This window comes from Zonotrichia leucophrys, chromosome 15 (assembly GCF_028769735.1).
Source record: "Zonotrichia leucophrys gambelii isolate GWCS_2022_RI chromosome 15, RI_Zleu_2.0, whole genome shotgun sequence".
Taxonomy (NCBI): Eukaryota; Metazoa; Chordata; class Aves; order Passeriformes; family Passerellidae; genus Zonotrichia; species Zonotrichia leucophrys.
In genome coordinates this window covers 10841566-10855004 of record NC_088185.1, presented here as the reverse complement: position 1 = coordinate 10855004, position 13439 = coordinate 10841566, and the positions used below count along the sequence as shown (strand labels likewise).

Genomic DNA, 13439 nt, shown 5'->3' with positions numbered 1-13439 from the left:
ACACAGATGATGAACAGATGATTTCTGTTCAAAGGGCTTCAGATCCTGTTCAGGCAGTTTCTGCTTGTAAAACTTGTAGTGTTTAATTGATAGAGAGTATTTTGACATTTCAGAGAATCTCAAATTCAAAGTGTCAATATAAAGTAATGGTTGGAGGTCTTGACAAAGAGGAATATCCACTGCTGCAAGCATCCAGTTCTGCTGGCTATTAAATGTCTTAATACATTTATTTGTGAGAAAAATGTTTTGATTTACTACTAAAAAACCACTGGTTAAAGAAGAAATATAGATGTGCATTCAGCAGAGGCTATCTAGCTGCAACCAAAATCACAGATACAGGAAGACAATATTGCAACTACCAAAATGTCAGTTGACTGGGGGTTTTGCATGGAAACTGTTTATAAGACAAACAAGGCAAAATGCTACCAACTAACCTGTGCCACTCCTACCAAGTCTGTATTTTAGTCCATGGTACTGGCCCTGCTCTTTCCACAATGCTGATCCTAGTTTTGTGCTGTTGGTTGTGCTGTTCCCCATGCTGCCATGCTCCAAAAAAGAAAAAGATAATATATGAGTAGTATTACATCATCATAAACAAAATCTGCTGGGAAAAAAAACCACAAGGTGGTGTTCAGCATACATTTCTGGAGATGACTCCTTGCTGATTGCTTTGGATTGGCTGGATTTGCACATTTCCCTTGTTCTCAGCAGTGATGCTGATGTTTTGTGCCCTGTATGAGCTGTCAGTTGGATGAGGATGCACAGATATCCTGTTTGCAGAAGTCCAAGATGCCTACAAACCAGTAAGAAAGTACACACTTAGAGATGCTATCAGCTTCCAAAGTAGTAAGTTCTTCAGATGCTATTCATTAAAACAGCAGCATAGAGGTCAAATTCCCCTTCTGAATTGCAATTACCAAGTTAATATCACAGAAATCTGACACAGAACTCCTTAGATCTTTGTTATGAACAGGATTAGGTAGAACATCTCCATGCTGTACAAACAAAAGGGCCATAGCTGTGCACACAAGGCTGCCTGCTGCATTTCTCTCTAACTCTGAATTAAGAACTGGACTTTACCTGCAGGTGTGCAATTAAACACTGATTCTGCCAGCTGAACAAAAGACTCTCCAAGGATCTCCTGATAGCTCAGGTGACTTGCATGAACAAGGTACTGAGTGGTGTCCTTGAAAAGCAGATCACTTTCACCATACTTCCATGACTGAAAGAGCTGGAATTCAGAATCCAGTTTGCTTCCCAGAGATTCCTGAACAGAAAAGGAATAAAAGTTTCACAGCTTGGGTCATTAATAGCATTTTTATCTAGCACTGTTCTTATTAGTACAATAAGATGCAATTCTGCAGTGCCTTTTTTCTCAGCAAAAGTATGGCCTTTGTAAAATGGGAACTTGGGAACTGGTGCCAAAATACCCCTTAAGAGAACCCAAATAACTATTTTCTCAATCTCCTAGGCACATTTTTAATTCTTTTGTATTGGATCTGAAGGCACTAGTATATAAAGCTTTCCATCTGGAAAGGGTTTTCAGCAGTTGAACATAACAAATGTTAACATGCCAAGCTGTTCCCTGTTACCTGTCCCACCTGAGATTTCAGCAGGAAGTCAGAGATTTTGGTGACAGTGACTGGTCGGGTCATGACCGCGCTGGGGGGCACCGGGCCCAGGTTACAGCCGGCCCATTCTGTGACAGCCGCGCGCGTTCCGTCCGCGCACAGGAGCTCAAAGTCAAGGGCGGAATAACCTCTAGCCCAGCCAGAGCTGCCCAGATCTGAAAAGAAAATGAAGTGAAAGGTAATCCTTTTGAAAAATTAAAGCAGAAGAGAGGGTGAATCTCAAAGAAAATGTTAAAACTTGGGAGGGAGAAGTTTAGTCAATGTGTTCAAAACAAACACAGTGTGCTATGTGGTCGTTTCCTAGGAATGCATAAGGACCAGGGCAGTGTCTCCACTGAGGGCAGTGAACTTAAACTGCACCTATCAACTAAAACAGAATAATACCCAGGCATATGAACAGCACATCATGTCTCACCTGCACCTGTAACCACATCTCTTTCTGGAAACAAAGGCATTCAGCCTACATGCCCTTTGCTCCCCCAAACAAACTGCTAATTGCTGCAGGAATTCCTGTGGGTTTCCAGCCCCTTATACCTTCAGTTGATTTTAGAGAGATTCCTCTCTTAGAAAAGCCTCTTCTCTTACTGAAATTGCCTAAAATATAATTTTATTTCGCTTTAATGAGAGTTCCTTTTCTCCTTGACGCTAAGAAAAACATATTTTGGTTTGCCTTTTAAAGCTGTGAAATTTAAAGCTTCCAGAAATTTAGTGCAGTCTCCAAGGATGATTATCCCAACACACATCTTTGCACTGGGTGATTCTTCTTTCCTCTCTTACAGTATCTGAATGTTGAGCTTTACTGGAACACCTACATGCAGAAAGCTTCTAGCAATCTTCCATTTACAAACACAACTCCATGGACCTAGATTAAACCTGTACAGGCTGATCCTCACGAGTGATGGTTGCTTTGTGGGAAGTAACTGACATTAATGAACATTCTCAAAGGAAAAGAGAATATCTGCATCTCACCCTCTATGTTCTGGAGCAGGTTTGAGTGTTCCAGGAAAGCTACATCTCCAAAGCTTCTTCCACTGGGATTGCCAACTAGGCACCTAGTGCAAGAAAAAAAAAAAGGGATCAAAGACAGCACTACATGGTGACTGACTTTTGGACAACTAAAACTGGAGTAGCTGGAAGTATCCCTCCCATCTCTAATCCCTTGCAATATGTCAGTGATCTCAGCATAGAGATTAGCTAAGACAATCCTTTTCATTCCTTACAGCAGCTTCCAAGTCAAAGCTGCTGCACAATGTGCACCTTCACCCATGCCTAGGCAGGGAAGAGAATGGAATTCAACTAAATACCTAATGTATATTTCATAGGAGTGCTTCCTTAAACTTTCATAAAAGTTTCACCTTGAACAGTCTTCTCTGCCTCTGTCTTCAACTATTTTTTTTTTTTAATCTCCACTCTATTTAATTATCTCCTATATGCTACACTGCCTCTTACCACAGCACCTCTGCTCTCTGGTCCTCTTTCATCCCTTCCCTTTAATGAGTCAGTACCAATGCTCTAAGCTGTACATGTTTGAAGCATTGCCTTGCTCTGGAAAAGGTTTAACAACCATTTTAAACCATCAGTCAGCTGAACATCCCATAGCAACTGCAACCAAAACAAAATACACACTAGCAAAGTTTATACAGACAGATGCTTAACAAATAGGGAAAAAATCTTCTAAAATCAGCAAAATAATAAGGAATTATGGCTGTTGCTCTGCATTTCTGACTCTCACCTGAGTGCTCCCATGTTGCCATAGTAACGTTCGTTGTGGCTCGCAGCACATCTGCTGGACACTCGAGCTCCTTCCACCTCCCCATCTCCAATGCACACCTTGCACAGGTTTCCATCTGCTCCTGGCATGCAGCCCTTCCAAAAGTAATTCTGATAAGCTGAGTAAAGAAAACTGAGATGAGATTAAGGCAAGGTGTTCCCAAGCCTCTTCACATATGGGAAAAGACAGGAAAGAAATTTCATCCTAACAACTAGCAAGAAGAGGGCTAAATAGTGTGACACATGTAAAACATGAGGAAAAGCTGCTTTAACACCCTCTGAACCTGTAGTCAGCTGGTTGGATCCTCATGGCCCTGTTTCTATTTTACTCACAAATTTAAGCCTCAGATTTTCATGGTCTAGTTAAGAGAGAAGCCAGAGCCCTTACCAGAGGCAATATCACAGTTCTCAGTGTCATTCTGCTGAGCTCGCACTGTGTGTCTGGACAGAAGTAACCACCCTGCAGGGCTGTACAGGTGACTGTGGCAGGATCTCCTTCCCCTGAGGTTATGGATGTGAATCTGTTTGGCACTTTTCTTAGCTAGGGCAACAGCATAAACTGGTGGTAGTGCTGTGAAACAATGACAACAACCAGTTACCAAGGCAATTAAGTGTTCCACAAGGGTACAGCCCCCCTTCCCTCCCTCATCTTGTCACAGCATCTTCAGTTACAGTACAGGACCTGCTCTTTGTTTAGCCACACAGTTCTTGTCCTTGCACAGAAAATTCTATTCTAAACCAACACAAAAATAAGCTCCTGCATAAACCCTAGCAAGTTTCTGTTACCTTTGTGCTTCAGATGAATTAGTTTCCCTGTTTTCTCCATGGTCTCAGCTGCTGGGGCACAATCTCCCCCTGGAAGGAGAGATAAACATTAAGGATCTTGCAACTGCTGTCATTCCTTTTACATGGCAGCATTCCTTCAAAACCCCTTGTGACCCTCTTCAGCCATGTCAGCATCTTTGTCCCTTTAACAGAAGGGATAAAATAAACAGACCAAATGCTAGAGCCAGTTAGTGGAAGAGCTGGGAAGAGTATTTGGACATTTATACTGACTCCTGCTTCCATCACAAAACATCACAAACTGTGGAAATTAAACCATATTCTTAACAGTACTTTTTTGATTCCCTCTCTCCTTGATAAGGTCACTTGAGAACTCACCATAGCATTCTGCAGCTACAGGCACCAGTCCACATCTCCCTGCAATGTACACATGTGTTGCATCCAGGGTGACAGCATCAGCCTCACTACTCTGCCAACAGCATTAGAGAAAATAACAAAAACAGGATTTGCATGAATTAAGTATCCAAGCAGCAGGATTTCTCCACTGGCTGAAAATTCCCCTGCATAAATTCCCTCTCATTCCCACTTATTCCTCAAGCTGGTTTTCCTCTCTTTAGTTCAGATAAGACATACATAGCCTGTGCAGTCTTACACCCTGAGCAGAAGGAGTTTCCTACCTTGATCATTTCAATGCATTTGGTCATGGAAGTTGCCTGGACACAGACCAAGGGGTCAGATTTGATGTTCAGTGCCCACTCCTCACATTTGTGAAGCTCAGCATCGCTGATGCAGCACCAGCGCACGACGCTGTTCTCCAAGGAGCTCCCTGAAATGGGAGCAGATCACATCACCAGTGCACCAATCTGTGACTTGTTCAGGGGATTTTCAGGTAAGTGCATTTGTACCTGGAGGGAAAAATAATGTGGAAGGAGAACTAGCTACAGTTCTCACCTTCATGGCCGAGTCCCTTAAGGAGAGCCACATAATCCAGACCAAGGACATAGGCAATCTCCAGCTGCTCCTCGAGAAGCTGCAGGTGCTGAGTGGCATCTCGGAAGAGCAGGTTCTTTCCCCCAAAGGGGGCTGAACTGAAGAGTTCAAATCTGGCTCTTTCCTTTCCTTTCTGCCCAAAGAGGCGCTAGGACAAGAACAACACTTTTAAATGGCAACAAATCTGCTCATTCTTCCAGCAACAGGCAGCCTCAGCCTTCCCTCCCTTTGTATCACTGGTCAAGATATCAAGTACTATTTATAAATTGAGAAAAAGACATGAAGAAAAGTGAGCCCTGCCTGAACCTATGAGTCTCCCTCAGCTACATAAAAATTGATTCAAGTTCCAAGGCAGGATGAACATCATTAGCCATTTTGCAGTTTGTGTGTTATAGCATCTTCCCCTTCTTTACTGATTTATTCTCAGCCTCCTACAGAAGAACTCTTTAGAAAAAAACAAAACCTTACACAAGCCAATGCAAGATCCTTCCCCCGAACAAACAATTTTTAGCTCTTTACTCACAGTAACTATGTATTTCTCAAGAAAAAAGGCAACCTGGATCATGATTGCCACACAAAGATGGAAGCAAAAACTGTGTCTGGACATAGACAGTTTATAACATTCACTCACTTGGATCATGCTCAGAAATTTGTTGGTGATCTTCTGGAAGTTGCTGCGGGTGACGATGCCACGGCCAGGCCCCTTGCCCAGGTTACAGGTGCTGTATTCAGTCAGCTCAGCTGTGGATCCATCAGCACACAGGAGTTCATATTCCTCTTTTTCTGACTCTGAAACAAGGAGACACTCATGAATTTCTGACCAGAGCCATGACTTGCCAGCAGGCACAGAGATGGAATAGAAAATGTTTTTCAGTGCAGGTTGCTAAAGGTTATGCAGGCAGCATGGTGTACCAAGCACACTTGGGAAAGTTGTCTTTGGTAAATACTTCTTATAACAAACAGAGAGACCTCAGCCAGAACTGCTCCAAAATACTCTTTAAGCTGTACCACTCTAAATACATTTATTTAAAAATACCTGCAAATACTGCTGCTAACCACCTATGGTACAGAGCTCAACTGAGTTTAAAAGTACAAGGCAGGTGTACAGGAACTTCACAGTTATGCAGCTCAATATGCTGAATTTTAAAAGGAATCTTGTAACTCAGGCAAAGCAAATACTGACAGCTAATGAAATCTCCTGTGAGCAATCATTGCTCACTCACACTTTCCTGTTCTGTTTCTTTCTGAGTTGCGTGGAGAGCCAAGAAATACCCCTGAACTGCTTGCAGGGATTGAATTTTCCCTGGAAACAACAAAAATATAGGCAAATCCCTCAAACATCTACACAGGAAAGAGCACAGACAGGGATGAAAAGAAAACTGCATTTTTAAGATTACCTGTGGCACTCATAATTCTTAGATGATCTAAAAAGGCAACATCTGCCACTCCATCCTTCAAGCACCTGCAGGAAGACAAATGCCATCCTATTAACATTTCACCTGGCTTTCCTACCCTAAAAGTTCTTTTTCCCCCAAAAGTGAATTCAGGCCCAGTGTCCCAGAGCTCACCTGAAGGCTCCCTCAGAGTCATAGAAGGGTTCATTACTGCTTGTCTCACAGAAGTGGTTCCTGTCTCTGACATAGGATTTTTGTCCTTGGCAGAGAGCACACAACTGGGGAGCAGCAACACCAACCCCAGGGATGCAGCTTGCATTGAAATACTCACTAATTGCTGCAGGTGTAAGGAAAAAAACAAAAACAAAACAAAAAGAAAGAAAAACGTCAAATGGGAAAAAAATCAGAAGAAGAAAAAGGGCCATAACTAGTTCATCCTCCATCTGCTGGCATTTCAGTTACATTCACTGTGGCCAGAGGTAGCCCTATGGCTCCTATCACCTACCTTGGCTCAGAGGCTGGGACTCATCCCAGGAAAGAGAATTTCTTGCCAGGAGAAAGCCAAGGGGAATATTCCAGCCCGACGTCCACTTGGCTCCATTGTGGCAGCTGCGCACACCTCGCAGCCTCCGGACATCCAGAGCTCCTCGTTTGGCCACGGCCACAGCAAACACACAATTTCCTGCAATAGCACAAAATGTGTAAAAAAAGTCTCAATTCTGCAGCTTCCATCTCTGAAGAGGAGCTGAACTACTCCAGTGAACATGGCTAAAGAAGAAATTATCTTAGGGCTGTTCAATGTAGGTACTCGTGGCAGAACTTCACCATATACTGGCTACATGGCACCTGTCAAACAAGCAATGCAAGTTTGTCAGCACCACAGGCAGAAAGGCTACAGGGTACAAAGCCCCACTGGTATTTTATTCATCATCATTAAATATTTTAGAAACAATTGTCAGCCACCTCCATATTCCTACAAAGTTAATAAAAAACATATTGACTTTTTTTTTTTTCAAGAAATCTAGAGCCATTTATTACCAAATCAGAAGTACAGTTTATTCTTCAGCTTTCCCAGCCTACCTTGATCATAGATCTCTTTTGCCACCACTGCCAAACCATACAGCTTTACAGCAGAGTAAACATCTCCAGCATCCAAGGAGGCAGCATCTGCTTTATTTGCCTTTAAAACAACAGAAAAACCCTCAAAACAAGTGTGTTTACAAGGAAACAAACAGAAGATTCAAGACCACAGTTTCTGCCTCAACAAATTATAATTTAGTAGTTTTCTTTTGCCTATTTATTTCCAAGCAGCTTTCACTATTTCTTGGAGATTGCAAAGATATTAGCTGGGGTAAAACAGTACATCCTGTGAGCAGTATGCTCACAGGATTTAATTATTGCCTCTCAAGTGACTTTGTCATTTAAGCAGTTCAATTGTTTCAGTATCATTTTATTTTCCCATAGTTTCTGTTTACCAGTTACTTTTCCAAGAGGATTTGGACACAAAGTCAGTTTTTAAAGTCTCTGTGAACTCACCCTGATTTTATCAATGCAGTCATATGTATTGTGGGCTCTGATGCAAGAAATCCTGGTAAAGGAACTGGCAGGAGTGAGGGGCAGCACAGCTGTAAGCACTTTGGAGAGCTCAGCACACTTTCTTTGTTCCAGGTCAGACAGGGTGCACCATCGAAATTTCTTCCCTGTAGCATCAAAAAAGAAGTCAAGATTTGTAGGATTTCATGAAAAACCCTCAGTTTAACACCTTATGGAAGAGAGAGGTTATTCTATTTTACTTAAGTTCCCAAAAGCTTGATTGTGCACACTCACACTCACACACTTAGAGGCACCCAGGAGATGTGCCCACGTGTGACCAAGGTCACTTTTTCCCAACATGAGGACAATATTTGATGCTGAATCTTTATAAGTCTCTGCTTCCTTTTGACTGAAGGCAACCAAATAGTTTTAGGTAGATTTTTCAAGAATCAGCAATTATTATGGCAAGAGCTTAAGCCACAAAATCTTCCTTGCTTCAACCTCAGCAAATTTTAAGGCTGCCACCCAAACTTTGGAGGAACCAAAGGTGAGGATGTGTTTATGGCTATGGCTGTTTTCCTGTTGGCATAGCAAGAGAAGGAATGGCACTTACACTGCAGGGTAACATCTTCCTGTTACCAGAGTGCAGATTTTCTCCTAAAAGTCAGCTGGGATGTGACTCTGTCAGAGCACAGACCTGCTAACCTTGATGTAGCATGCATTCTCTGGGGTTTATCAGTTTTACTGCTGCCTTTGGTTATCAATACAGGCCATGCTTTTAGCCTTTGCTCTGCTGTTTCCTCTGGTGCTTTCACACACCAAAAAGATGCAATTAAAGGTGGAGATGAAGGTGAAACTTCCTTTTTCAGAAGGACTCGGAGACTTGGTGGGTTTAAACCAACTATAAAGCTACATCTTAAAGGAATCCAGACATGCCAACAGAATTTCCTCTTTTGCTTTAGGAAATTACTCCATCTTGTATTATTCCTCTGAAATTTATCATCATTTGCATCTCCAAGAAGATACTAGACATTTAAGGAGGAAAAAATGGGACTGTTGTACACAAAAATAGCATGCAGTTATGTAACATGAGAGAATCTTAAGCCATGTAATGAAAACCAGGACTGAACACACAGAAAATGCCACAATATCTCTAACATTGTCATTTCCAGATGTTTAAGCATTTGACTCTCTGGAGAACTATTACTACTAGCAATGTGTACAATTAAATCATTGAAGTTTTTATTTCTGTGAGCATAGCATCAGACATTAGTCCTCCACTTGTTTTGGTGTTAGTTCAGCACAATTCCAAGAAGAACCAGCAGTGGTTTTAGAGAGGAGCAGCTGGAGGTGCCCTGCTTCATTCTGACACCATTAATTCAAAGGAAACACAACTATTCAAAGGAAACAAAGCCTCACTGAATTACTAAGTTCTGCATCAAGCTGCTTCAAAACTAAAAGGTCACCATCTGCCAATGATCAAACAGAAAAAATACAGGCACAGCTTTAACTGCAACTTCTTTCTTTGCACAGAGGAAAACAAAAGCAAAGCATTTATTAGTTTGAATGTCACCCACCCAGAGGCAACCCTTCTCTCTCCCTCTCTGCATCAGCCTTACCTGAAGCCAGCAAAGAGGTGATTAGGACAATTAAAATCAGTGCCTTCATCATTACAGCTGTTCAGCAAGGATCTTCTCTCTGCCCTGAGCTCTGCCTTCTCATACCAGGAATTCCACAGTGATTACCAAAGCTTCTGCAAGATAACAAGGGGGGTTTAGATATCAACGAGGATGAACCAAGATTTTAAAAAACAAACTGTCAGAGGATGGTATATCCTTGTAGCAAAGGAGAAAGGGACAGGGTCCCTTTCCTACCCACAGATGGAAAATATCCCTGCATTTTCTGCTCTATTTTTATCAGACATGGAAAGAAATGTAAGCCTCTGCTCTAAAAAGAAATAGAGCTGCTGTTTCCAAAGGCACCCAAAGCCTTTGGGAGATGGGCAAGATTTACACCTAACTTACAAAAAAGATACCAAAATCTAAGTGAATTATCCAAACTACTGACCATATCTCTCTACAGAATACTGAAGGGTCCCCTCTTACCTTATTTTTTTCACCTGATAATGGCTTATCTCCTGAGTTATTTAAACAAAAAGTAATCCTGTGCCTCCCTAAGAATTCAGAACAGACCTGGGACACTGTTGACTGTCCTGATTCTCTTCATTCCATCCCAGCCCAGTAATCTCATCCAAACTGCTTCATTCTCCTATTTTCTAATGCTTAACCTGAATTATTATTACCTCTTAATTACTCTACAGCAGCTATTAACACATTAATTCTATAGAAGAAAAAAATACATTTATTTATATATTATATATGAGAGATAAAATACATTAATGTATTATATATAAGCAGAAGTGTCTGATGATGTATAAAATATTGTGAATATGGTTTAATCTTTTCTGTTCAGGAAAGAATTAACTGTTCCAAGAGTTCTGGAGAAATAATCTTTATCCTACTTTCTTTTCCTTCTTCACCTTACAGATCTCCCTGGTGCTTTGTTTACTTGATGTATTTTTGCAGATACATTTCCCAGATTTCTTCTGTTGCCTCATGTACCCTTCCCTAGTGATTCAGGCATCATTCCCCACTCACGTATTGCACATCCCTTGAGTTTCACAAGTTCCCTCTCCAGATCTGCAACATTTGCTGAGGTGTTGTTCCCCAATGATCTGATCACAGAAGGAGTTACACAGAACCACAGGATGGTTTGGGTTGGAAGGGACCTTAAAGCTCACCCTGTTCCACCCCCTGCCAAGGGCAGGGACACCTTCCACTAAATCAGGTTGCTCCAAGCCCCATCCAGCCTGAGGCATTCCTCATTTCTTCTTGCACTGCCTGGAACAGAGGTTAGACAGAGTTAAAGGGATGAAGTAGGTATTTATTAAAGGCTTCAAAGGATACACCCTGGGCAGTGCAAGAGCCCAGCCGAGGCTACACCCAAGATGGACACAAGATGGACAAGCAGTCATGAGTTTTCACACTTTTATAAGTCCTGGTCTGAAGATGGAGGGAGAGGACCCAACTTTGTTGTTCAGCATCTGACTCAGTTTATTCACTCAATCAATCACTTTTTATAACCGTGTTAATTAAGTTCATGCATATTGCAAACCCGAGCTCACAATAGGTCAGAGATAACACACCAACTCCTCCTTATGTTTCCAATACCAAGATTTGGGTTCTCAAAATTATTTTTGCTTTCCCAAAGCAGCCAAAGATAGAATATCTACTTGTTATGAGAGAGCTGCCTGAGAACTCTGGTATGCAAGGTTCTCAAGGCCTTCATGTTTGTCACTTTTACTTGTAATTAAAAACAACCTGAGAACTTCTGCTGTTTACAGAAACTGGCTGTGAGAATTTTATTCCTCACAGCGGCCTTCTAAGCCATTTCTGAAAAAATCTCCAACACTGGTCCATTTACATTTGGGGTTAACTGTCCAATTACAGCTTCAGGCTATGAAGTCTCATCCTCCTAGACTGCTTTCCTCAATTCTCCATTCTTTACAATTTATGGGCCTGAAGCTGCAACAGTGTCCTTGGTTCTCAGGCTGAACTAGGATTGTTTTGTCTGATTAAACTGTGAAGAGAACTTGCTAACACTTTTTATGAAGTTCAGAGTTACACTGAGGCAGTACAGAATCTGGAAAATATGAAAGCTAAAACTTAGGGCATCACGTGAACAAACATTCTCAAGCCCCAAGGTCTCCAGTCTCTCATTTGTTGGAGGAGCTGTGGTATTAATCCCCTCTTTGACTTGGCTCAGGTGCACAGGCCTAGCACAGCTCAGTACATCCCTCAGTGGGTGCAGTCTATACAATCTCACCAGATGTTAAAAAACCCCATAAATGTAATAAAAAGACATATGATAAAAGTAATTTTAAATTAGTTACAGGTCCACATATTTACTTTTAATTCCCAGGAGAAAGATTAGATCAGGACAGATTATTAATCAGTTTAGCCTTGTGACAATTATTTTACACTATAAACAAGTGTATTACATTTAACTGCACCTTAACCTCTGAATCACTTCCCAGTCAATTGTGGGAAACTTGTCTGTCAGGCCCAGCAGTGGGGTGCTCTTACACTTCAAAGCTAATGGTTCTTGCAAGGCCTGTACCAAAGCACCTAACAACACCAAATCCCACCTTCTTTGAGGTTTTACTTTGTGCCAATCCTACCATTATGTACGGGACATGTAAATCCCAACAATTGAGTCAGGTAATATTATTACTGTTTAATGAGGTTTGTGTCTGGATTTCCCCTTAAATTTAATATATTTAACAATGAAAGACTTTCCTGTACATGTTTAAGATACTTATACAGATATTACTACCTATAGTGATGTGAAAAAAAGGCAGAATCACATGAAGGTGTTATAGACTTCATTTAGGCCTGGTCCGGAAAAAACACAAACATAAATCAGGAATTTAAATTAAATTAATCAGCTTGCCTGAGGACCATGTCCTAAAACACTAAGGATGTGGAAACACAGCCAGGACTCTTGAATTCTTTTCCTACTGATTCACCATATGAAACTACCCCTCTGCCACTGTCAGAGACAGGTAATTAGCTACTTCCCAGCAGTGTAGCATTTACTCATCTAGGGATGCATCTAAGAGAGTGGAAAACCAAATAACCTCTATAAAATTCACCCTGGGCAGCAAGCAGCCAGGCAACACCCAGGCAAAGGACACCAGAGGAGGAATAGATGTTACTGCACTACTCCACCAGACACCTCACTTGGAGGAACTGCATCGTGTCTGTCCTGTGTCCTCTCCCTAAAATCCCTGCCTTAATATTCCTGGTGATCCCACACCTGAGGCAAATACCTTACCTGTGTGTCAATAGCAGCGCTGAAAAGCAGCTGAACCCCACCTGCCTCATCCTGAACTCTCAGCAGCAGCGCCCTCCTCCCTCTGGCCACAGCCCCTTCATGAGGCACCTCCATCCACATAGCACCCTCAGGAGCCACCACCCCGTCTTCACTCTACATCCCCGGGAAAATGTCCCCACATCCCGTCCCCTCAGGGCCGGCCCTATCCCCACCCCCCATCGCCTCAGCGACGGCCCTTTTCCCCCCGCGCCAAGAGAACAGCCCTGCTCACAGATCAACCCCCCTCTGAAGAACAGCCTCGCAGCCGTATTCCCATTCCGGGTCTCCCCTCAGAAATGAACCCCTCCCTACACGACACGTTCCCTCAGGAATAACCCCCTCACACACGCCATGCCGGCAGCGCCAGCCCCCTCACGATCGCGGCCCCGCCCCTGGCCCCGCC

At 42.4% G+C, this 13439-nt stretch overlaps 1 protein-coding gene across 2 annotated transcripts; it reads right to left on the bottom strand.

The window, feature by feature from the left end:
- Nucleotides 1–196: 196 nt before the first annotated feature.
- Nucleotides 197–13149, bottom strand: LOC135454785 (melanotransferrin-like). 2 transcript variants are annotated; one of them, XM_064727254.1, is made up of 19 exons: nucleotides 12998–13149; nucleotides 10902–11001; nucleotides 9721–9854; nucleotides 8105–8268; nucleotides 7649–7748; nucleotides 7074–7250; nucleotides 6743–6905; nucleotides 6572–6636; nucleotides 5806–5963; nucleotides 5136–5322; nucleotides 4862–5010; nucleotides 4563–4653; nucleotides 4188–4256; nucleotides 3790–3972; nucleotides 3364–3520; nucleotides 2601–2683; nucleotides 1602–1786; nucleotides 1081–1267; nucleotides 197–793 (listed from the first exon to the last, which is right to left on the bottom strand). In XM_064727254.1, the coding sequence occupies exons 3-19, from the start codon at nucleotides 9770–9772 to the stop codon at nucleotides 744–746; spliced, it is 2220 nt and encodes a 739-aa protein (XP_064583324.1). In that variant the 5' UTR covers nucleotides 9773–9854; nucleotides 10902–11001; nucleotides 12998–13149; the 3' UTR covers nucleotides 197–743. The 2 variants fall into 2 exon arrangements, with proteins under 2 accessions (XP_064583324.1, XP_064583325.1); XM_064727255.1 differs by having other exon boundaries at nucleotides 9721–9851.
- Between the last annotated feature and the right edge of the window lie 290 nt (nucleotides 13150–13439).

Excerpts from the sequence above, each read along its gene's own strand:
- LOC135454785 (XM_064727254.1), bottom strand. The coding sequence starts at position 9,772 with ATGATGAAGGCACTGATTTTAATTGTCCTAATCACCTCTTTGCTGGCT. Across the intron at positions 7,251-7,648 it reads AAAAGAGATCTATGATCAAG|GAAATTGTGTGTTTGCTGTG; the intron begins GTAGGCTGGGAA and ends GTGCTATTGCAG. Across the intron at positions 6,637-6,742 it reads GACTCTGAGGGAGCCTTCAG|GTGCTTGAAGGATGGAGTGG; the intron begins GTGAGCTCTGGG and ends GTCTTCCTGCAG.